General features: G+C 39.9%; 1 protein-coding gene across 1 annotated transcript; it reads left to right on the forward strand.

The window, feature by feature from the left end:
* Positions 1–80: 80 nt before the first annotated feature.
* LOC122562801 (uncharacterized) lies at positions 81–24,055 on the forward strand. Its single transcript, XM_088000168.1, has 7 exons — positions 81–297; positions 10,447–10,675; positions 11,545–11,668; positions 16,725–16,951; positions 17,296–17,372; positions 19,177–19,293; positions 21,890–24,055. Exons 1-7 carry the CDS (start codon positions 257–259, stop codon positions 22,089–22,091), a joined length of 1,017 nt encoding a protein of 338 aa, XP_087856294.1. The 5' UTR covers positions 81–256; the 3' UTR covers positions 22,092–24,055.
* The last annotated feature ends 1,964 nt before the right edge of the window (positions 24,056–26,019 follow it).

Below are 26,019 nucleotides of genomic sequence, written 5' to 3' on the forward strand. Positions count from 1 at the left end.
AGTAAAACTATGGGGCTGACCACATAATGACATACCTTTATGAAGCAATGAATAGAACAAAAGATTAGCCAATAATTTGAGGCAAAAATACACATGCTTTTATTGCAATGATGTTTAGTCTACAGTTATGATTCTCCATATGGTCTTGTGTCAGCTGTACCTTTTGAGATATAGACCATGCAGAAGCTAGGTTCTTTCCAAAACAGTGTGAAGAAATAAGGTTGAATTATCCTGGATTGCTGTCACATGGAAACAGATGACAATGACAGAGGACAGGAATACTCTGCACATTTTCAGGTAGAAACCCTTTTATTTCAAATATCTAGATTATAAATTGATAATTTATAACAATGGGATCCTCAGTTGTGTGTGACTGAACAAGGAATGAACAACTAGTATTTGTGACTGAAGTAGAGTTTACTAAGCAAAATGTCATATATACTTAACAAAAAGAGGTGAAGCCTTTGCGTGAGATTACCATCAGTCAAGGCCTCATGAATACTTGAATGTTGCCAATTATATAATAGAAAATGTACAGCACATCAGCAATGGTGAAAATGTGCCAGTGAAGCTTAAGATATAAACTTCTATCCTTAATTCTGACTCTCATTATTTAATAAGAAGATGATCTGAAGTGACCCCTTTCATTGTTTATGGATGAAGGTCAAGTAATGTCATTCTACCTCTGTTAAATGAGTTATATAGGCTGAGACAAATGTCCATCTCAGTTTTTATTGGCCCACGAGTTATATTCTATTGTGAACAAATAACGCATCCTTTAAGATAGAGAGCAACTTTACAAACTATGTAATATCCCCTTATCAATAGTACAACTTGTAAGCATTTTACACAAACCCTGTTTACCTACTTCTATGGTACCAAAGCAATTAAGAACATGTTAGAGTAATTCCTAGCACACTTTCAGTAAAATAATATTTTTAAAATAGTGTTGTAGCCTACAGATGTGGTTAATAGACCAATGTAATTGCAATTGCAAACCTGAGTCTAATTGAAATTCATGATAGTTCTTTTTAAATGTATGGTGTCATATTAAGCTCAAGCTGCTGAGTTCAAACCTTCTGCCCTTATTGACAAAAAAAATTACACCGTGTAATTTTTTTAAAAAGGTTACTTTGAAATTGACAAACTTTCATCTTGACAATTGCTGTGAAAGTTCACAGCCTGTTTTGACTGTTAATTGTGATGCTCAGCAAACATATCTTCAAACTGTACAATTTAAAAAGGTAGCTGAAAAATGTGTTGCTGGAAAAGCGCAGCAGGTCAGGCAGCATCCAAGGAGCAGGAGAATCGACATTTCGGGCATAAGCCCTTCAGGAATTCAGAAACATCAATTCTCCTGCTCCTTGGATGCTGACTGACCTGCACTTTTCCAGTAACACATTTTTCAGCTCTGATCTCCAGCATCTGCAGTCCTCACTTTCTCCCAATTTAAAAAGGTAGTCAAACTAAAGTGTCAAAGGATTACTTCAAACCAACATAGAACCCTGAAGATTTGTAACATTACAAGTCAATATATTAAGTGTCTGAATTTACAGTACTAATGTCTACCTGTTAATTTACAACACTTCGGAAATTCCCTATTGAAACAACAATACTACCATCACTAGCATTCCAAAGCAGGGGTTGCAACATTGCTAATGTGTGGCATAGATGGTGTATCATAAATCATTAGTTTTATCAGAGACAGGAATCCATGAAGGAGACAGGTGAGTGGAAGGAATATAAAACAGTAAACACAATAATTTCTCCATTTGAAATTATGGGATTTACAAGTTCCAAATTCCAGCAGATTTGGATCTGTATACAAGGTTCAGTGTTGTGCTTCAGGTGATGTGAACCTGCACCACTTGGACTGCTGCCATCAGTTGGCTGGATGGCTAGTTTAGATATAGAATGATGCTAACAGCATAGGTTCAATTCCCACAGCACTAGAGGTCCTGCTTAACCACTCCCTTCACCTGAGGCATGTAACATTTCAGGTTAAATCACCACTAGTTATCGCTTTCTAATGAGAGAAGCATTCCTATGGTCCTCTGGGACTATGGCAACTTTACCTTTTAATAGGACAAGCATATGTCCTGAATGGCAACAAATTCAAAAGTAATATTTCATAGTGGCATGCTTATGGTTTGAATAAGAAGTCACAAACAGCATTGCTTGGCACAGATGTAGATGTTGGCATTTCAATTCCAGTTAAAGGAGCAACAGAATCAAATCACTGTCTTTAAATTCTGGTACAAATTGTTGAAGTTCATTGGTAATTTATGGGGAAAAAAGCAATCGGCAGATTACTCTGCTGTTTGGAAATAACTTATTGAAGATATGTATTGTGACCTTTTGAGGAAAAAACACATGAGCATCTATTGACGGTACTCAATAGGGATTGAAGATATTTAAAGTGTAAACATGGAAACATTCATCCTAATTAACAGTAATCCAAAAATTGTTCCATTTATGTTTGTGGAACCATTTTGTGTTTAGTCTGGCTGTGTTACAGTACAGGTAACTGCATTTCAAAAGTAATTATCTAGATATTGATGTGCAGGCCACAAATACGAAATTTCAGACAACATGAAACTGGAAGAATTCTATACATAGAACATTACAGTGCAGTACAGGCCCTTTGGCCCTCAATGTTGCACCAGCCTGTGGAACCAAACTGCAGCGTATCTCCTACACTATTCCATTTTCATCCATATGTTTATCCAATGATCATTTAAATGCCCTTAAAGTTGGCAAGTCTATGACTGTTGCAGGTAGTACAATCCACGCCCCTACTACTGAGTAAAGAAACTACTTCTGACATCTGTCCTATATCTATCACCCCTCAATTTATAGCTATGTCTCCTCATGCTAGCCATCACCATCCAAGAAAAAAGGCTCTCTCAATCCACCCTATCTAACCGTCTGATTATCTTGTATGTCTCAATTAAGTAACCTCTCGACCTTCTCTCTAACGAAAACAGCCTCAAGTCCCTAAGCCTTTCTTCTTAAGATTTTCTCTCCATACCAGACAACATCATAGTAAATCTCCTCTAAATCCTTCCCAAAGCTTCCAGTGTTTTGTACAGCTGCAGCATGACCTGGTGGCTCTGAAACTCAACCCCTCTACCAATAAAAGCAAACACACCGTATGCCGCCTTGACAACCCTATCAACCTGGGTGGCAACTTTCTGGGATCTATGTGCATGGACACTACCAAGAATCTTATCATTAGCCCAGTACTCTTTATTCCTATTGCTCCTTCCAAAGTGAATCATCTCACACTTTTCCACATTAAACTCCATTTGCCACCTCTCAGCACAGGTCTGCAGCTTATCTGTGTCCCTCTGTAACCTCCAACATCCTTCAACACTATCCACAACTCTAATGACCTTTGTGTCATCTGTAAATTTACTAATCCATTCTTCTACACCCTCATCCAAGTCATTTATGAAAATGACAAATGGCAGTGTCCCCAAAGCAGATCCTTGCAATACACCACAAGTTACTGAACTCCAGGCTGAACGTTTCCCATAAACCACCACCCTCTGTTTTCTTTCAGCTAGCCAATTTGATTCAAATCGCTAAATCACCCTCAATCCCATGCCTCTGTATTTTGTGTAATACCCTACCGTAGGGAACTTTATCAAACAACTTACTGAAATCCATATATACCACATCAACCACTTTACCCTCATCCACCTATTTGGTCACCTTCTCAAAGAACTCAAGAAGGTTTGTGAGGCACGATCAACCCTTCACAAAACCGTGTTGACTATACCTAATCAACTTATTCCTTTCTAGATGATTATAAATCCTATCTCTCATATCTTTTCCAATACTTTACCCACAACCAAGGCAAAGCTCACTGGTCTATGATTAACAGGGTGGTCTCTACTCCTTCTTGAAGAAGGGGACAACATTTGCTATCCTCCAGTCTTCTGCTACTATTCCTGACACTACTGTGAAGAGGACAGTATAGAACTGGAAAGGTCATAGACAAGTTGGTGGATAAGTGGCAAATGAGTTTTAACGCAGGAAAGTGAGATTATGCATTTTGGTAAGAAGAAAATTGAAGGAAAATACAAAATAGGGGATACAATTCTGGTGGGGGTGCAGGAGCAGGGAGACCCACTTGCTGGTGAATATATCATTGAAGGTGGTGGTACAGGTGGAGGACTAAGTACAGCATACAGTATTCTCAGCCTTATTAATAGGAGCAGAGTACATGAGGAACGGGGGTGGGGGGTGCAGTGCGGATCTTGTAAATTTGTTAGATCACGTTTTAGGAAAGATGTGAATGCTTTGGAGAGAGTGCAGAAGCAACTTACATGAATGGTTCTAGGATAGATTGAAGGAATTGGGACTCCTTGGAGATAAAGCTAGACGGAGGTTTTCAAATCCTGAGTGGGGCTGTATAGAGTAGATAACGGGGAACTGTTCACATTTTTAAAAGGATTAAATAATTAGCACACACTTAAACTGATTTGCAAAATAAGGGTGGTATGAGAAAAAATACTCGCAGTAATCAGACCATTATTAAGAGTATGAGCAGCTCTACATGGATATCTAGTAGAAACCGATTCAATTAAAGCATTTGAAAGTATTGGGTGATTGATGTTTAAAAAATATGGGGGAGGAGGGGAGACTAGGTGGTAATGCTCATTTGTTTAATGTTAAAAATCTCACGACACCAGGTTATAATCCAACAGAGTTAAAAATCACAACAACAGGTTTAATTGGAAGCACGCTAACTTTGCTCCTTCATTGGATGGTAGTGAAGGGCTCAACCATAACACAGAATTTATAGCAAAAATTTAGTGTGATGTAACTGAAATTATACATTGAAAAATTGATTGTCTGTTAAGCCTTTCACCTGTTAGAATACCTTGATAGTTTCACTTCTTTCATGTGTAAATTACAAAACCTTTTTTTAAAAAGTTGCATTCGCGGGTTAGCTATCACCATTGTTAACAGCTAACCCGAAAATGCAACTTTTGTAAATTTTTGCTATAAATTCTGTTAAGGTTGAGCCCTCCACTACCACCCGATGAAGGAGCGATGCTCCGAACGTTTGTGCGCTTCCAATTAAACCTGTTGGACTATAAGCTGGTGTTGTGTGATTTTTAACTTTGTACATCCCAGTCCAACACCGGCATCTCCAACTCATAAGCCAAATAAACATGTTGGACTTCGGAGCGTTGCTCCTCGTGAGGTAGCTGGTGGGGCAGGATCATAGGACATACGCTGATGTGATACATCGGTCTAGCACCATCTGTACAGAGAGAGACTGTTAATGGTCCAGTGATTTGGAGATGCTGGTGTTGGGCCTGAGTGTACCAAGTTAAAAAATCTCTCAACACCAGTTTATAGTCCAACAGGTTTATGAGGAGCAGCGCTCCGAAAGCGAGTGCTTCCAAATAAACCTCTTGGACTAAAAACCTGCTGTTGTGTGAAAACGAACCTTCCAGCTCAGCGAGCAAACCGACCTCCAGAACCTCAACCTGAGCTACAAATCTTCTCTAAACTCGCTCTAACCTGGTGCCGTGTGATTTTTAACTTAATGTTTACAGGCAGTGACCACTATGCGAGAGGGGGGGGCGGGGCAGCCTGACCTTACCAAGATGGCCGGCCTGTGTGGACCACGCCCCGCACTGAGGACCTCACCACAAACCGTTTTTCTATTGGTGGGTGTGTTTCTGTCCAAATATGATTGGTCCGTCGGTTTTCTAGTCACATCCTATTGGTTTGTTGTGCGAGGAGGGAGATTTGATTCTGGGGCTTTGAAGAAAACGGAAAAAGGTTCGAGAACGTCCGACTGGGAGAAAGGCCCGGGGCCTTGTCCGAGCGGGAGGAGAGGCCGGGGCCCTGTCCGAGCGGGAGGAGAGCCCGGGGCCTTGTCGCTCTCTGTTGAGGTGATGACCGGACCTGTCCTGGGCGGGGTCAGGGTCAGGGTCAGGGTGAAGCTGCTGCCGATCAGGCCCCTGACTTGCTGTTTGGTCGGGCGCGGTTGTGATAGGAGCCGCTTTGCTGTGTTTTATCACCACAGCAGAGAAAGTGCCTGTGTGCTCCAGAAATATAATCCGAATACTATCCTCAGGATGACTGAGAACGCCACTGTTTGAGCTGTGATATATTTATCTGTGGCCTGCTGTGTACTGACGCAGCAAAGCTTCATAATTGAAATATCTGCAAGAGCATATACAGTACAGCGTTATCACACATGCAGACCAATAAGGTCATGATTGAAACCGAAAGAACTGCGGACGGTGTAAACGAGAAACAGCTGGAAAAGCTCAACAGGTCAGACAGCATCTGTGCGGAGAAATTAGAATTAACGTTTCGGGTCCGGTTCTGAGTAAGGACCACCAGCCCCGAAACGTTAACTCTGATTTCTCTTCAAAGATCATGATTGATCTGCTTGTAGCCGCAAATCCACCTTCCCGTTTACCCCAAAATCCTTTCAGCCCCTTTCTTGTCAAAAATTAATTTATCTCAGCCTTAAAATATTCAAAATTCTGCTTTTCAGGAAGAAATTTTCAAAAACTCAATCCTCTGAAAGAAATTTTAAAGAGCACCTAATTTCTGTTTTAAATCGGTCACTCCTATTTATTTTTTAAAAAGTGACTGCTCCCCACCCTGCCATAAGAGGAAGCATCTGCTCTGTCAAGACTTAAGGATTTTCTATGTTTTGATCAAATCACCACTTGTTCTTCTAAACTTCAGTGGATGCAAGCCTAACTTATCCAACCTTTTCTTGTAAACAACTCTCCTGTGCCAGGTGTCATAGTCGTCTGAATTGTCTGCTCTGCATTTATGTTCTTCCATAAATAACCAGACCAATACTGTGCCGAGTACTTCAGATGTGGTTTTACCAGATACCTATCTAACTGAAGCATAACCTCCCTGTTTTTGTATCCAGTTCTCCCATGATAAATAATGATATTGTATTAACTTTTGTAATTGCTTGCTGGACCTACGCATTAGCTTTTTCCGATTCATGCATGTTGCAGCTGTACAAGACATCGATGAGGCCACTTTTAGAATTCAGCATTCAATTCTGGTCTCCCTATTACAGGAAAGATGTTGTGAAACTTGAAAGGTTCAGAAAAGATTTACAAGGCTGTTGCTGGGATTGGAGAGTTTGAGCAATAAGGTGAGACTAACTAGGCTGTGGCACTTTTTTTTACCTTGGAGCATCAGAGGCTAAGGGGTGACCTTACAGAAGTTTACAAAATCATGGATGGGGTGAATAGCCAAAGTCTTTTCCCCAGAGTAAGGGAATCCAAAACTAGAGGGCATATGTTTAAGGTGAGAGAGGAAAGTTTAAATGGGACCAGAGGGGCAACTTTTTCATGCAGAGAATCGTGTGTATATTGGAACATACTGCCAGAGGAGACAGGAACAATTACAACATTTAAAAGGCATCTGGGTTGGGTACATGAACGGTTCAGAGGGATATGGACCAAATGCTGGCAAATGGCACTCTGTCAGATTGGAAAGTCTGGTCAGCATGGAGGAATTGGACCGAAAGATCTATTTCTGAGCTGTATGATTCCATGCATACAGGCACCAAGATCGCTCTGCAATCTCTCGCTGTTTAGCTAATCTTTTAAATTCTTTCTGTCAAAATAAACTATTTCATGTTTTCCCACATTATTCTCCATTTGCTACATCTTTACCTGGTCACTTAACATATCAATATCTTTCTCTAACTCCTTTAGTCTGAAATTTGGTTTCCTACCTATCTTTGTATTGTTAGAAAATTTGGTACCATACCTCAGCGAATTTTGAGAACATTTGGTACCATACCATTTATACCTTCCTCTAAATAACTTGTATAAATTGTAAACAGTTGAGATCATTCTTTTGGCACATCACTTGCTACATCTTCCCAACCTGAAAAAGATCCATTTGCAGCTATTCTCTGCTTCCTGTTGGCATGGCAAATTTCTTTTCATGTCACTTGTTACTACCAACAGCGTGAGCTTTGATTTTCTATGATCACTTTTGTTGCAGCACCTGATTAAATGCTTTCGAGAAATCGAAGTACCTTACATCCTCTAGTTCTCTGTTATCCACAGCACTTGTTACAACTTCAGAGAACTCCAATACATTGGTGAAGCAGTACTTCCCTTTCACAAAACCATGTCGATTTTGCCTAAATATCTTTAAGCTTTCCAAGTGCTCTGCTATAACTTATTTAATAACAATTTCTAACATTCTCTTGATGACAGACGTTATACTAACTGGCCTGTAGTTTCCTGCTTTCTGTCACCCTCCTTTTTTGAATAAAGGAGTTACGTTCACTCTTTCAAACTAGTGGGACTGTCCTTGAATCAAGGGAGTTTTGAATAATGAAAATGAACACATAAACTATCCTGCTAGCTAATTCTTTTAAAATCCTAGAGTAAAGACCATCAGAACCTGAGCACATACATGCCCACAGTCCCAATAATTTACTCAGTATCACTTCTCTGATGATTGTGATTTATCTATATTCTTCATTCCCTTCCATTTCCTGATTTATTGCTGCTTCTGAGATGTTACTTGTATCCTCTATAGTGAAGGCAGATATTTTCCATTATTAATTCTCTAGTCTGACTTTCTATAGCACCAAAGCTTACATTGTTAACTCTCCTTTTTAAAATATTTACAGAAACTATATGCAGTGTATCCCAAATAGAAACACTGAAAAAGAACTTGACTACTGATTTTGCTGCTCCAGGAAAGAAATTGCTCTTGAAAACTTTCAAGTAATCTTGCAGTCTTATTTTTCCTGTCGTCCTTCTGGAGGAAGCCTGGGTTAGCAGCAAGGTGAATCTGATAATGAGTCAGAATCCTTATTTGACATTAGCTGGCAGTGATGGAAGGTATTTCATCTCACTGATGTCTGTTTAGTTCGTTCTCAGTATAAAGGGTATGTAGTTGCTGGTGTCTTCCATTTTGTAAGATTATGCTTTTGAGTCATGGTGGTCATATCTGTGTTAACCATCACTGTGTGACCCAGGAGTCCACTCTTGATTGGTTTCTATGTTGCAGAGGCAGACGGTAAGTTAAAGAGATGCTAGATTCATTGACAGTACGTTTTCTCTTGCCAGCTAATCTTCCCATTTCAGATTGCCTCTTCTAATGCGCCACCAGTCAGCCTTCAGAGGTCATAGCCATCAGAACTGCCTTCCAGGTGCCTTTTGTTTTCTTGACTGTTAATTCTATCCAAGATCTCTCTTGAGATTCTGAAGTACCTCCAGCATTTGCAAAGCCTGCATTATAAACCTGAATTTGTCAACATACAATCCCGGTTAAACGTTTTTAATCTTAATTTTAATTTTAAATCCCATCCTTCTACAGTTTTAAAATTAAACTTTGCAACTTCATGAATATATGTTCTCATCATTTTGAATTGTTGTGATATTTTATGTCTTGCAAACAATGTCATGGTTTATTACTGGTAACCCTGTGTGCTCCCAAGTATGCATTGCTCAGGCATGTTTAGTTTAATTTGAAATCTCAATTACTATTTTCCTAGTCAAGGGAATTCAGTCTACAACATAAAGTTTATTGTTCCACCTTTTTTTGGCATTGGTAAATCAAATTGTGCAGTCCAGCATAAGTGTTTTGATTATCACTCTGTTAACAACTTGGAATAACTTCAATAAATTACATTGTATAAAGTTTCCACCCTCTCTCTGCCTGCATTCCATCCACCTATATTGTCTTCAACTTAGATCAAATTTGTTCATAATTCCAACTAATCAAGAACCTGTTACCCAAGGGCTTGCCCACACAAAAGACCTGCTAACCTGTCACTCATATGTACAAGCTTCCATCACGTTGCCCCTCAGATCTGATGGCACTTTTTTTTCTGGCCACAAGTTGAAATCTATACCTTCAGTTCTTTTGATGGTTGTTTCTTTGCCCCTCAGTTGGCGATTGATCTTTCAGCCACCATGTTCCCTTTCAAATTTTCTTCCAAAATAGCTTTTGATTTTCGCCTTCAGAAACTTCCCGGATGTCTATCCTTGACTTTGCCTTGGTCTCCTCTGAATCCCCTTATTTTCTGTATAAAAGCTCTTCTGTTTGTTCCATTACTGACCACACAGCAGTCCCTATTCCCCTTTATAAATGCTCTGAGACTTGCTTTGTACCAGCAAACAATGAGACACATTTTGCCAGTTTCATCTGAATGACGGTTTCACACGTAAAGGTCAGAGTTCTGCAATTTGTGGGAGTAATTTCACTCAATGTATAAAGAATGGTGAATCTTTGCCCATACTGTCTCCAGCCCCCACCCCACTACAACAAAATCTGTTCTAGTCTAATGTGTTGGCATGCTTCTCAATTTTATTATCTGGCCAAACGATATCCTATAAAAGAGAAATGTGTATCTGTGCTCGACTAAAATAAATTGATAAGTAAATCATGTTTGTTTTCCTGATCCAGAGTTGAGATGGAAACGCTAGAGGAATTTGATCAAGAATATCCTCTGAGCAAGATGTTCTGTAGACGCTTAACCAAAGAAGAATTTGAGTCCGAAGCCCTGACCTATACAGAAAAAGCACTGCAGGACTTATTTCGCACTATGGATCAGAACCCATCACAGTGTGAGAGAGTGGTGCGCAAACGAAAACAGGCTGAACTTGAAAAAGCTGGGTTGAAATCCTTTATTAAGGTACTATAAGCCTACAAACTAGGTGGCACGGTGGCTCAGTGGTTAGCACTGCTGCCTCACAGCACCAAGGACCCGGAATCAATTCTAGCCTCGGGCGATTGTGGAGTTTGCATATTCTCCCCATGTCTGCATGGGTTTCCTCTGGGTGTTCCAGTTTCCTCCGATAGTCCAAAGGTGTGCAGGTTAGGTAAATTGGCTATGCTCAATTTCACATAGTGTTCAGGGATGTGCAGGTTAGGTGCATTAGGGGAAATGTAGAGTAATAGGATAAGGGAATGGGACTGGGTGGGACACTCGTCATAGAGTTGGTGTGGACTTGTTGGGCCGAAGGGCCTGTTTCCACACTGTAGGGATTCGATGATTCATCTTTTACCAAAATGCAAGGTGTTTTATCCGGTCTTCAATTTTGGTTGATTTTGCTGACAGTGGTGAGTCAAGTTATTTCATGCAACACTGATCGATGTGTAGCAGCCAATTGCAAGAACACAGTCACCTATTTCAGATTACTTAGAAGTGGGATGAATTGCTAGAAAACGCAAGACGTTTGTAGGGCTAGATGTTATCAGTAGCTTCCTTCCCTGTTCTTGCAGTTTATGCTATTTACTGTTAGGTGGAGCTGTGGACTAGGGAAGCAGCTGATATGAGAGCACGATTACATATATAAAAGAACATTTTAAGAATAAGGGTTTGCTGAGGTGCTGTCAAAGCCAGATGTTGAGTCCAGATTTGTTTGACATTATTGCATAAAATTTAGCTGCTCCCTTTGTGTGTCGATGTGTCAAAAATAAAAGCTAAACTGTAACCTAAAAGCACCAAATTTTGAGTCTGGTCAAGACAATGTTTGGTACATATGAGCATTATCTTTGCAGGCTAAATTTTTCACAGCTGTAGATGGTCGGCTGAACCGCTGCAATGCTGTTGGATTGGATGAATTACAAGAAAGACTCCAAAACATGAAGGACGAGATGAGAAAAGTTCACGTGTATGCTTGTGGTAAGACCACCATTTTTAAAACAGACCCAAAGGTGCTGGTTGAATGAGGAGTTGGATAGGCAATTATGAGGCAACTGCTGTGTGTTTTGAGGTGGTGTGAGTGGTTTCTCTTGCATTTGACATTTCGCCTTGTTACTTGTTCATTTGAAATCGACAAGTTCTAACTGTGCGATCCAACTACTGTATGTGGTAATGAGGAATTTGTGAATGTGGGAGCACAGCTGAGTTAGCATGCTGTAGGTTATCTTGGACTGCAATATTACCCAGAAGGTATTCTTTTGTGGACCAAGCATGCAGCTGTTTGGTCCAGACAGATATCCAGAATGCAGAGGTGTGGGATATTTGTCACAACAGCGCTGGTTTTCAGTTTAGAAGTGAGTAGAGCAATATTTAGAATGATTTTCTGAATGGGTATATATAGTCATGTTTTTATTGAATATTTGTACAGTCCATATCAATTTGAGCAGGTCTTTTGGCTTAATGGATAGTGCCACTTTTTCTGAGCAGGATTTGTAGACCCTGGAAGGAGCTTTCTTGATGTTGCCCAAATCCCATTCCAAACCTGTTAACCAAATTCATGAGAGCAGGAGAGACATTGGTCATTAGGCTTGAAGCAGCATGGTGCCTCTTATATGTTAATCACTTGTCTCCCTTTGAAGCAGAGGAACATTCCTGTAGTCCCATCTGGGCTAAAGCTGATTGTAGATGACATGCGTATGGGGAGCAAGCTGTTTATATATGGCCACATCCTTGCAATGATTTGACGCAGTGGCAGTTTTCTCAGAGAGGCACTGCTTAACTTTGTATACCTTAGTGCAATTTTGAACCAGTAAAAAAACAAAACTGTTGAGACATGCAGCAGATTTTGAAGCATCTATTGGAGAGAGAAAAACAATTGAGGTTTTGAGATATGGAGTCATAGAGATGTACAGCATGGAAATCACCCTTTGGTCCAACTCATCCATGCCAACCAGATATCCTAACCTAATCTAGTCCCATTTGCCAGCACTTGACCCGTATCCCTCTAAACCCTTCCTGTTCATGTACCCATCCAGATGCCTTTTAAATGTTATATTGTACCAGCCTCTGCCACTTCCTCTGGCAGCTCATTCTATACACGCGCCACCCTCTGTGTGAAAATGTTTACCCTCTCGCCCTAAACTTATGCCCTCTCTTCTGGACTCCCCCACCCCAGGGAAAAGACCTTGTCTATTTATCTTATCCATGCCCCTCATGATTTTATAAACCTCTGAGTTCACCCCTCATCCTCCAATGATCCAGGGAAAACAGCCCCAGTCTGTTCAGCCTCTCTCTATAGCTCAAATCCTCCAACCCTGGCAACATCCTTGTAAATCTTTTCTGAACCCTTTCAAGTTTCACAACATCCTTTGGACAGGAAGGAGACCAGAATTGCGTGCAAAATTTCAAAAGTGGCCGAACCAATGTCCTGTACAGCTGCAGTATGACCTCCCAACTCTAATAATCAGTGCTGTGACATTAAAGGAAAGCACACCAAATGCCTTCTACCTGTGACTCCACTTTAAAGGAACTGTGAACCTGCACTCCAAGGTCTCTTTGTTCAGCCACACTCCCTAGGACCTTACCATTAAGTATATAAGTCCTGCTCTGATTTGCCTTTCCAAAATGCAGCACCTCACATTTATCTAGATTAAACTCCATCTGCCACTCCCCAGCCCATTGGCCTACCTGATCAAGATCCCATTGTACTCTCAGGTAATCTTCTTTGCTGTCCACTACACCTCCAATTTTGATATCATCTGCAAACTTACTAACAATACCCCCTATGCTCACATTCAAATCTAAATGATGAAAAGCAGTGGACGCAGCACCGATCCTTGTGGCACACTACTGGTCACAGGCTTCCAGTCTGAAAAGTAACCCTCCACCACCACCCTCTGACTTCAACCTTTGAGCCAGTTCTGTATCCAAATGCCCAATTCTTCCTATATTCCATGAGATCTAACCTTGCTAACCATGCTACCATGAGGAACCTTATCGAATGCCTTACTGAACTCCGTATAGATCATGTCCACTGCTCTGCCTCTTAAAAACTCAATCAAGTTCATGAGACAAAACCATGTTGACTATCCCTAATCAGTCCTTGTCTTTCCAAATACATGCCCATCCTGTCCCTCAGGATTCCCCAACAACTTGCCCGCCACCAATGTCAGACTCACCAATCTATAGTTCCCTGACTTTTCCTTACCACCTTTCTTAAATAGTGGCACCACGTTAGCCAACCTCCAGTCTTCTGGCACCTCACCTGTGACTATCAATGATCCAAATATCTCAGAAAAGGCCCAGCAATCACTTCCCTAGCTTCCCACTGAGTTCTAGGGTACACCTGATTAGGTCCTGGGGATTTATCCACTTTTATGCATTTCAAGACATCCAGCAACACCACTTCTGTAATATGGACATTTTTCAGATGTCAGCATCTGTTTCTACACATTTTATATTGTCCATGTCCTCCTTCACAGTAAACACTGATGCAAAATACTTGTTTAGTGTCTGCCCCATCTCCTGTGGCTACACAATAGGCTGCCTTGCTTGATTTTTGAGGGGCCCTGTTCTCTCCCTTGTTACCCTTTTGTCCTTAATGTATTTGTAAATACCTTTGGATTCTCCTTGATTCTATTTGCTAAAGTTATCTCATATTCCCTTTTTGCCCTCCTGATTTCCCTCTTAAGTATACTCTTCCTGCCTTTATACTCTTCTAAGGATTCACTCGATCTATCCTATCTCTACCTGACACATGCTTGCTTTTTCTTAACAAAAACCTCAATTTCTCTAGTCATCCAACATTCCCTACACCTACCAGCCTTTCCTATCACCCCAACAGGAATAAACTGTCTCTGGAATCTTGTTATCTCATTTATGAAGGCTTCCCATTTTCCAGCCGTCCCATTACGTGCCTAATACCGTCAAAATTGTCCTTCCTCCAATTAAGAACTTCAACTTTTAGATCTGGGTCTATCCTTTACCATCACTATTTTAAAGCTAATAGAATTATGGTCGCCAGCCGTAAAGTTCTCCCCCACTGACACCTCAGTCACCTGCCCTGCCTTATTTCCCAAGCGTAGGTCAGGTTTTGCACTTTCTCTATTACGTACATCCACATGCTGAATCAGAAAATGTTCTTGTACAAACTTAACAAATTCCTCTCCATCTAAACCCTTAACACTATGGCAGTCCCAGTCCATGTTTGGGAAGTTAAAATCCCCTACCATAACCACCCTATTATTCTTACAGATAACTGAGATCTCCTTACAAATTTGTTTCTCAATTTTCCGCTGACTATTTAGGGATCTATTATACAATCCCAATAAAGTGATCATCCCTTTCTTATTTCTCAGTTCCAAAATATCTTCCCTGGATGTATTCTGAGGAATATCTTCCCTAAGTACAGCTGTAATGTTATCTTTTTATCAAAAACGCCACTCCCCTTGCTCTCAGCACCTCCTCCCCAACCCCCATAGCATTTGTATCCTGGAACATTAAGCTGACAATTCCTGAGCTACGTCTTTGTAATTGCTATGATATCCCAGTCCCATGTTCCTAACCATGCCCTGCGTTCATCTGCCTTCCCTGTTAAGCTTCCTGCATTGAAGTAATGCAGTTTACTTTATCAGTCCTACCTTGTTCTCTGCTTTGTTCCTGCCTGCCCTGATTGTTTGACTCGCTCTTTTTCCAACTTCTTCATTAGAACTTGGAAAGGTTAGGAAGAGGGTGGAAGCAGAACAGTAAAAGGAAGGTCTGAATGGATGAAGAGAAGAAAATAGGTTAAATAACAGAAGGTTAATCGTACAGGCTAAATGAGTGGTAATGGTACAAATGAAACCAAAGATGTCACTGGAGGAGTTATGAATGACAGAAGAGTTGTAAAAAGATGGAAAACAATTTTCTTTTTGCCTTTGAATAAATGTTAAATTTGAACTGTGTCCAGTGTCAAATCTTACTCTTTTAGTTAATCTTACCTCCAGTTCAAGATGATTTGATAGGTTTGTGAGTGAGAGTGCAGTAAAGTAGAAAATCCTATTCCATGTGATGATTATTTTAAGCATTCTTGGCTATATGTTATATTACACCTATTGTAACTGTGTTCTCTTCCCTCAATCTCAATTAAATTATTGCATTTTGGAGAGATGTTGTATTTGGGAAGAGATTTCTTGCTTGCCTCTTGGTGAGTGTGTCATTTGCTAATTGCAAAGTGGTGGGGTTGGTGCTGATAGTGATAAAGGAGCTAGGCGAGGTTGGATATATCATATCACTTGCTGTTATTAGTGGATTTGCCAGGTTTTGAATCTTCTTTTGCTCTGCACTGCAGGGAATGCAAACAAAAGAAATATTGAAACACTTCTTCAACTAGTACACTAGTTTAACAGCCTGCACTATTTCAAACTTGGCTTGTTCCAACTTGAACACATTTCCAAAATGCAGAGTTTTGTAGCTTGCAATATCATAAATTGGCTTCAGTGTTGATGCAGTTTGAAACATTTTTTTGCCATTGGACATTAACAAGGGTTGTACTAAGATAATTAGTCACCAAAATGTGTAGTTTCCTGGTATGATATGCTGCTAGTACAGACTTAATTTCATTTTTTCTTAGCTTTTTATAGTACCTTGGCATATCTTCTGAAACATAAAAAAAGTAGCCATTACAAATGAGTATACTAATTAGGAGCAGGAGTAAGCAATTCCACCCTTTTAGTCTGCTTTGCCATTCAATACGATTCTGATTGATTTGTTGAAGCCTCAACTCCACTTCTCCCAATAATTATTGACTCCATAGTTGTTCAAGAATCTATCTACATCTACCTTAAAAATATGTAATGACCTTCAGCATTTGGCAAGAATTTAGAAGAATTTTGTCACGATTAAATCTGACTTTCGTAACTTGTATGATGTGAGATTCTGGGGAAAGAAATAGTCCATTGCTGTGCTGGTTTCAGTTTGTGTTCTATGGAAATCAAGCTGCTCACATAACATGGTTCATTTAAGATTTAGTGTTCTTTGTTACATTTGTGCTTTCTAGAGGCAAAAGGAAGTGCACAAAGGACCTCCAAGCGACTAGCTGAAAAGAGACGGAGGGGGCAGGGTGAGGTTTCTACCAGTGAAGATTCTACACTACCTTCAGTCACTGCCATTCCACCACCACCTCCACCTCCACCACCACCACCACCACCACCACCACCACCTCTTCCAGGTCCCAGTAATCCAGCACTTAAAACTCCTCTGAAAGATGAGTCGAATCTTCACACAGTAAGTAATCAGCTTCAAAGGAAGTGTGGCTAGAGGATAAGCTGGATACCTGCTTGTTTGTGGGCACTGCTGACTGCTCAGCTTCAGAAAGAAAATATCACCGAATGAAAGGTGCAAGGGAGAACAGCGTACAAATTCAGATGGAGAAAGGAAGGTCTGGGTTTTTCACGTATAAAAGATAAGAAAGAATTGCCTCTGGATAACCTCTCTTACAACTTCAGTAAACCTCTGTGCACTTTACAAACGCACAAAGTATTTTTGAAAGTGTAGTCACTGTTGTAACATAGGGAATGATGCAGCTGACTGGAGTAATGGAAATTTAAGGTCTGTATTCTATCTTGCAGAGTGAAGCAAAGGTTTTGGCAACTCCAGCTCTGTTGGAGAGCTATGGACTGGCCAGGCTCAACCGACGCTGTAAAAGGTGAGATGGGATTTTTAAAATTTGAAGCATACTGTTTAAAATTTAGAATGTAATCCTGACTTTTGATAGCATTTCTCAATCCTGCTCAGTCTGCCTGGTGGTTAGATATGTTAGTTTGTTGTGTAATAAATGCGGGCATCTAGCATTTTTGACTGAGAGCTGCACCCTGGATCCTACTTCCTTATAATCTCAACTGGGTGTGACAGTAAGGTTGTGGGTGCTGCTGGTGATGGAGAAAGAAGATATCATCAAATGGAAAGTAGGAGGGAGCTTGGTATACAAAGTTGTGAGGTAAAAGGAAGCCAAACGCCTTACAGTTTGTGAACTGTATAGGTGTGCTCCACACGGCATTGACAACTATGTGCAGCATTTATTATCTCCATATTTTCCAGATATCAAGTTACTCGTACTAAGACATCTTGGTACTCTATTTTGGGTTCAATGGGCAATAAGGTGGTTGTTTTAGTGAAAGGATTTTAGGAAGGTTACAGAAAGGAAAATAGATTCAGTTTCTTTTTTGCTCTGTGGTTTTAAAACATTGTATTAAGTATTCAACAGTCTGAATAAGTAGTATCCAAAAATAGAAGGACAAAACTCCTTGAAAATATTTGAGGGTGTGGTTACATGTGGTTAGATCTACTTTGCAAGCATGTCAACTTATTTGAGATCAAACGTTCCAGTGTTAACCGGGAAAAAAGGATAGAAGGAAGAATATAGTATATAGCGAGGCAATAGCCTAGTGAGTTCTGCTATAACGAGTGTTTCTTCAACGCAAATTAGCTTTAGCGTGATTGAAGAATTTCGACCATTATTTGTAGAACGCGGTGTTTTCTTACTTGTATTGGTTAGAACTTAATTCCAGCCCCATTAGTTTAAATGGCACAGCTACTGTGCGATTTTCTTATAATGAGAGATTGCACGGGAATGCAACTATCGTGTTATATCAGAATAGAGTGCACTATCGCTGGACTGTTACTCTGTTCTGGGGAGCAGGTATCAAATCTCATCATGGCAATTGGTGAAATTTGAATTCAATAAAAAGTCTGGAATTAAGAGTCTAATGACCATGAATCCGTTGATTATCAGGCCCTTTAGGGAGGGAAACTGCCATCCTTACCTGGTCTAAACTCTAGACTCCCAGCAATGTAATTGACTCTTAACTGCACTCTGGGCAATCAGTGCTAGCATAGCCTCATCCCATGAATGAATTTAAAAAAGAACTGATGTGTTTGCCTAAATATGTATACCACTTGTTACTGTACATTCTATATATTAGTTACTGCTTCAAAATGGACTCTTAGGCCACAGTGTGATATGAACTCTAATGCATTTAAAGGTTATATTAATCTGCTTCTTGATTTGGTTTTTCTAGTGAGATCACAAAAAATTTTCTTCTGGAATTTACCATTGATAATAAATAGAGGCAGTTCCACAATGTAACAGACTAAAATTCTCACTGCCATAATGAGGTCTAAGTTCACATAATAAGGATGATTAAGACTTTAACTGAGCAGGAGTACTGGATAGAAATTCATTGGAGGGCGAAGGAAGTGCAGCACAAAATGTTCGTTCATTTTCATTTGGGCTAACACACACATTGTTGAAGAAACTTTACTCTTGTGTCTGGCAAGTCTGGAAATTCTTGCTACAGACACTGGTAGTCTAAGTAGGAAAGGTACCACTCTCGTGTACAAAACAAAAAATCCTAAATCTAGATTTTGGAAATGAATTCAATCTCACTTCTTTCATTCACGATCTGCTTTTAATCTCTTCATGAATTTCCTTATAAGTGATGTGTATCTAGTATTGCAGATCTGAGAGCTCCTGAGAATGACAACAGCACTGAATCCATCCAAAATATCCACTCTGAACTGCTGTCTGCAAACCATTTCAAGAGACTTCGTTCAACAGGCGTCCATCGGTATGTCAAAAGCTTTGTTAAAGTGTCTACCTGCAGAAGTGATCTGACAGTTTTTACTGTTTTTCTAATTAATGATTCTGAGAAGGTATTTTCAGAAGTCGTTTCTCAGGAAAAAATCCCAGAGATTTTCAGGGCATTCCCAATGCTGTATGCTTGATACTTACATCTCCATTTTATCTACTATGTAGAAAGGACTAAATTCTTGTACATCACTATGCTGTTTGTCTCCACAGAGAGATGTTTGTTGTTTTTTGTTTCTGATGTGAACCAGAGTTCATTTCAAAGGAGAAGGTCACAAAGATTAGGAAAGATACAAATAAAGCTAAATTGTTTGAGAAAGTAATAAATGGAGTCGGGTAACATCAAACATAATATAATGCTCCAGTTTAAGAAGGGAGGGAGGTAGAAGACAGGAAACCTACGCCAGTCACTTGACCTCAGTCATTGGTAAGATTTTAGAGGTCATTGAGGATGAGATTACAGCATGACAAAATAGGACTGAATCAGCACAACTTTGTTAAAGGGAGGTCATGCCTGACAAATCTGTTAGAATTCTTTGAGGAGATAACGAGCACGTTAGACAAAGGAGAGCCAGTGGATGTAATCTATTTGGATTTCCAGAGGCCTTTGGCAAGATGCTACGTGAGCCTAAGTAAGATAAGAGCCCATGGTGTTAAAGGTACGGTATTAGCATGGATAGAGGATTGGCTGTCTGGCAGAGTAGGGAAAGGGTCTTTTTCAGGATGGCAGTCACTGACGAGTAGAGTTTGTGCTGGGACCACAACTATTCACATTGTACATTAATGATCTAGATGAAGAAACTGAGGGCATTGTTGCTACGTTTGTAGATGACTTAAAGATAAGTAGAGGAGCAGATTAGTGTTGAGGAAACAGGGAGGCGACAGAAACATGTATAGGATAGGAGGGTGGGCAAAGAAGTGGCAGGTGGAATACAATGTGGGAAAGTCGAAAGTTACACACACTTTTGGAAGGAAGAATAGAGGCATAGTCTATTTTCTAAGTGGAGAAAGGCTTCGGAAATTAGAAACACAGGGACTTGGGAGTCCTAGTTCAGGATTCCCTTAAGGTTAACATGCAGGTTCATTTGGCAGTCAGGAAGGCAAACATTAGCATTCATTTCATGAGTGCTAGAATACAAGAGCAGAGATTTAATGCTGAGGCTGTATAAGCTTAGACCTTATTTGGAATATTGAGCAGTTTTGGGCTCCATAGCCAAGGAAGGATGTGCTGGCATTGGAGGGGATCCAAAGCAGAACTACAAGAATGATCCTGGAGATGAAGGGCTTGTCATGAAAAGCAGTTGAGGACTCCTGGGTCTTAGCTGAATTTAGAAGGATGAGGGGGAATCTGATTGAAACTTACAGAATAATGAGAGGCCTGGATAGCACGAACGTGAAGATGTTTGCACTAGTAGGGAGAGACTAGGATCTGAGGGCATTGCTTCAAAGTGAAAGGGTGTCCCTTTAGAACTGTAATGAGGAGGAATTTCTTCAGCCCGAGGGTGGTGAATCTGTGGAACTCATTGCCACAGAGGGCTGCGTAGGCCAAATCACTATTTAAGACAAGGGTAGGTAGGTACTTATTTGGTAAGTGGATCGAGGCTTATTTGGAGGAGGAGGTGAATGGGGTTGAGAAATATATCAGCCATGGTTGAATGGCAGAGTAGACTCGATGGGCCAAATGGCCCAATTCTGCTGCTGTACGTTATGGTTTAAATGAACACTTCCACCTAAGTAAACAAGCATCATGCACAGTGGGTTGTCAGATCATTCCCAATGCTTAAATGCTGCACAATTTTCTGTAATTTCAAAGTTGTTTGCTGTTAACAAAACTAGATCTTAATACTTTCATTTAGGTTTGTGATTATTGGTTATTCTTGATGAAAATGAGGAACATTTGCAGGTTGATTGAGTATGCACTTTTGTGACATAATCTTAAACCAGTGTTTAGTATTTGATAGTTTTATCTTTTCAGTTGTAAGAATTGCTTAACATTGATCTCAATGTACATAAGACACAGTTCAAAGAGTCTGCTTTAATGTGGAACACTCCATCTGCAACACCGCCAATTAATCACCTTTTGCTTCAGTTCCTACTACATTATACCAACAGTACTGCATATCACTATCAAGATTGTGCATTTAATTTCTAAAATGAAGTGCTCTAGCATTAAAAAAAAAACAGAAGTGCTGATGAAACTCAGGTCTGGTAGCATCTGTGGAGATGGAAACATAGTTAACATTGCAAATTGAATATGACTTGAGTTCTGAAGAAGACTTACAGGACACCAAATGTTAACTCTGTTTCTCTCTCCAGCAATGTTGTGGGGCCTGCTGAGTGTCTCCAGCACTTTGCTTTCATTGATTTCCAGCTTCTGTAAAACTTTCTTTAATCTCGCAGTAAATTCATTTTGTTATATATTGGAAAATTAACCAATTAAACTCCACTTAACACCATTGGTTAACCTGCCTGTTGATCTCACAAAGTTAACATTTTAATGTCATTCTTTAGTAACAAAAATGATAAAATGCTTATGTTTGTACTAAAGAGCAATCTCCTACCTGCTCTTTTTGTAGATCTCCAGGTGGAACACCATCCAAAGTCCCTAAAAGCCAGCAAGCACAGGAAGGGGAAATGTGTTCTCCTGCATCTGCCTTTAATACAACATTGTTGAATAAATTTCGCAACACAAAGAGTCCGATTGAGAGTGCTCCGCGATCACCATCCAGCAGTGACAGTGAGAGCTCTGGATTCGCCACACCTCCAGGAAGCCCATGAGAGAGAGAAAGAGAAACTCTAACTTGACTCCCAAGAGTGACTGAAATCTCTGGCTCAGACTCTTTCTTAAGAAAGGGTTTTAACTTACAAATGTTTGACCTTGATCAAATATTGACATAAAGAAGATGTGATCTGATCAGCAGAGTAATAAGTGTTTCTGATCCAAAACTAAATTTTGGAAAAAGAATCTCTACTTTTTAAACAGACAACCAAAATAATTTCATTCACTTGTTCCTATCTGTACCTCCATTTTCTTCTACTGTGTTTGGAAAACTCAAAATTAATAAGGTTGTGGGACAATCTCTTTACATTATTGCACTTTATCTAATTCAATATTTGCAATGTTTGAGAGTTCCACCTTTTTTGAGGTAACTGGGTACAAATCAGTTTAACATTAGGAACATCTTAGATGTGGCTTCCCACGATTACCCAGAAATGTACAGGTTGAAGAAAATGTTTTTATTTTTAATTGAGAATAGTGTACTTCCAAACGTATTTTTGCAGAGTCAATCACCGTGCTGCTGTGTTTTAAATAGCATGGAACCTTGACAAATCTGAAAAGCACTGGTTTCACAATGTGAAGAGCTCCTGTTAGCCTTAACTTCTGCAACCCTTTTGCATGAACTCAGAAGAATGTGATGCAAATTGTGCCCCCATACTGCTTAGTAACATCATTTAATATTTTCCTTCTGTTTACCTACAGAAATGATAAAAATTTCTATAACATATTGTAGGTATAAGCTGTTAACCATGCATAAATTCAGTAGGTCCATTTCTTGTTTCTCTGACTTACTGTAATTTTTGGAATAATGTTTCCATGGTTTTGTAAACAAAACAAATGAGGTTTTTATGCAGTGATGATACCAGAAGTGCTATTTTTCTGTTCACAGCTTTTCAAACTAAAGAGGGCTAATCTGTAACTATTTGCATATTTATCTGAAGTTCTGATTTGCTGGATTGTGTTTGATAGGTGCAACATAAATTAGGGTATTAATTTGTAACTGGGAAGCACCTAATATGTGAAAACAAAGGCATTCTCCCAGGACCTGTGCTGTCTGTAATTGTTAAACAGCAACGAGGCTATTGGAACAGGATAATTCAAGGCACTTATTGAAGTCCATTTATAGTCCATGCCTTGGCGAGCAGACTAACCCATTCCATTTCTTGTTTCGGTCTCAAAGGTGCTTCTTAGATGTTCTCTTTCAATGTTTGCCTTGAAAAACTCTTGGGAATAAGGCAAAAATTTCTAAAGGATTTATACATCTCAGCTGTTGTTTTTGAGATAGGTTCTGTAAAAGGTCTTGCGCAGTTGCCTTTCGTATTAAGCAATATATTAAATCGGGGATAAATATACATGTTTTTAGAAGGATTTACAAATGGGTTGTGGATTTTCTAAGCAAGCTTTAATGACTCTTTTATTTTGGGGGCTTATGCCAAAGTGTTTATTTTAAATGAATGGATAAAATCCTGCTTTATATTCTGCAGTCTTGCATTTCTGTATATCTGCCTTCTGTATATCTAATCATCGAACAAAAATCGTTATTTTAACATTATATATATATTTGAATTAGTTAGACTTCTGTGCAGCACTGTACAGTTTTTAATGTACATATGATATGCACTCTGCACTATCGCAGTATTGAGAGTTCACTTGTTTTGGTCATAGACCTATGTACTATAGAACTGTTTCACCACCTCCATCATATTTCAAAGATTGCTCAGTTTTTTTTAACATAACAGAATCTCCAGGAGCAGGTGGTGACAATGATGGAGGGCAGCTGCAGCACTCTAATACACCCTCTCCAGAAAAGGTGCCTTTGGGGGACGAAGAAACAGAGATTGGATTCCTCACCCCAGTGTAAACTGCAGGCTTCATTCCATGTAAATAGTGTAAATACTTTCTTGTTTCTCCTTGATTTCACTTGTAATGCATGATGCCAGTCAAATAAAGGAGCCCTACTTCATGATTTTGTCATGTGTTTAAATTTTGTTATGTTTCTCGGGTAGTCAGTAAGGTTTCACAGAACAGGCTTCAAGTCAAAACAGACAAGGTTGGAAAGGTACCTGACCAAGATGTGGAGAAGACAGTGGTTACATCAAGCTCTGTCTATCCATCCTGCAATCATACTTCTCAGTTTGGAGTTTCTGACCCAAACAATGCACCAGTGAAAGTAAGGAAGTTGAGAATACCCATGTTGGGGTCAAATGTGTTGAGAGATATCTAGGCCTCCTTGGAAAGCATGTATGTTGAGCAGTCCATTGTGATCGATTGATGGAACACAGGATCAATTTGCCTATACAGTACCTGAGCACTGCTTGAGTCACAGGGAATCAGGCTGATTGTTTTTTTTAGCCTGCCCACACCATCACTGTTCTTGAAGGCTGATTGTAATTAGTCAACATCAGACTTTGCTAGACTATCTTGTGTCACATGTAGCAGAGCTCCAATTGGTGTGATTCTGAGTGGGGTGTGATCATGTTACTGTGGGAGAAAGTGATAGGATATCCGTGCTGATTGCCAAGTTAAACAACAAAAATGTTTACCTCCAACCTAGAACATTCATAGGTGTCCTTAAACATGCCACTGTCATGGACAGTGGATAGACTGGAGGAGATATCTCTAAGCCCATATGAAACATGGACATTGCTGAGTTGCTGGAGATCCACACAAGGCATCCTGTTTCTACTCTCAGAAAATACAAAGTAACTTTCAATAAATATGATAACATTGAATATTATGACCTAATAACCCACAGGATTGTGACTAAAGATGACCGTTTAGTAAAGGTTCCACTCCATAGGATCACACCTCCTCACATAAGAAGGCCAGGGCTACCAGCAGAAGTCTGCAATGAGGTGTCATCTGATAGTCCAGTACATGTGCCTCCCCCATAGTCCTTGTGAAGGAGAAAAATGAAGAAGTGAAGATTTGTATCAATTACCTGGCACAAGGCAAACATTCATAAAGATACTTACCATCTCCCTAGGATTGAGGAAGCTTGCAAACTTTCAAAGGTGCAAAAAGTATTTCCGAGCTCTTAACGTGGTTCACAATTATAACCAGTTGCAAATTGTTGAACAAGACGTTGAAAAGGTGGCAATCCATACAGGGACTTTACAAATACATGAGAATTCTGTGTTCAGCAATGCCTGTGCCACCTACATGCATGTTATGATTGAAGCTTTTGATGACCTTTATTTCCAGTCCCTAAAAAATGTACTCATTTTCAGTTTGACATTTGAGGATACTCGAGCAAGACTCGGCACTCTTAGCTTGCTTGTCGCTTTTTTAACTTGAAAGTCAAATCAAAGCCAACTTCTCGGGACAAAAGTACAGTACCTTGGACATTTGGTTACCAAGGAAGGCATTACTCCTGACAATGAGAAATTTCAGAACAGTACAAAAGTGACCCCAGCCTAGTTGGAAAGAGATCAAGCTGGTTTCAATAAAAGTTGGTGCAAGGCTGTGCGCAACAAGCTGCCCCACTCCTTAATTTCCCTAGGAAATTGCAGAATGCTGAAGGAGTGGTTGGGCAAGAATATATGAGGCGTGATGCTTCACTGAGCATTACAGGAAATTGGGCCCCAGCATGTGAAGACTCATTTTTCATCTTCAAGCAGAAGCTTGTCTCATCACCTGTCCTTAGCTACCCAGAGTTTGAACTCCTTTTCACATCAGAAACCGCCTCCAATTTCCTTGCCCTGGGAGCGGTGCTGTCACAGGCTCAAAGGTAGAAAGGAATGATTATCATGTATGCTAATCAGTCTCAAGCCAAATGACAGGAATATGGAGAATTATTCCAGTTTGAAATTCAAACTACTAGCTTTGAGGTGAGCTGTTTCCCAGAAATTCAGAGATGTTCTTTATGGTAGTGAGCTTGAAGTGTTTACAGAAAACATCTCCCTCTTTAATACATCCACTAAGCTG

The sequence above is a fragment of the Chiloscyllium plagiosum genome, unplaced genomic scaffold (assembly GCF_037043375.1).
Source record: "Chiloscyllium plagiosum isolate Xiang-an unplaced genomic scaffold, Cpla_swu_hap1 HiC_scaffold_24, whole genome shotgun sequence".
Classification (NCBI taxonomy): Eukaryota; Metazoa; Chordata; class Chondrichthyes; order Orectolobiformes; family Hemiscylliidae; genus Chiloscyllium; species Chiloscyllium plagiosum.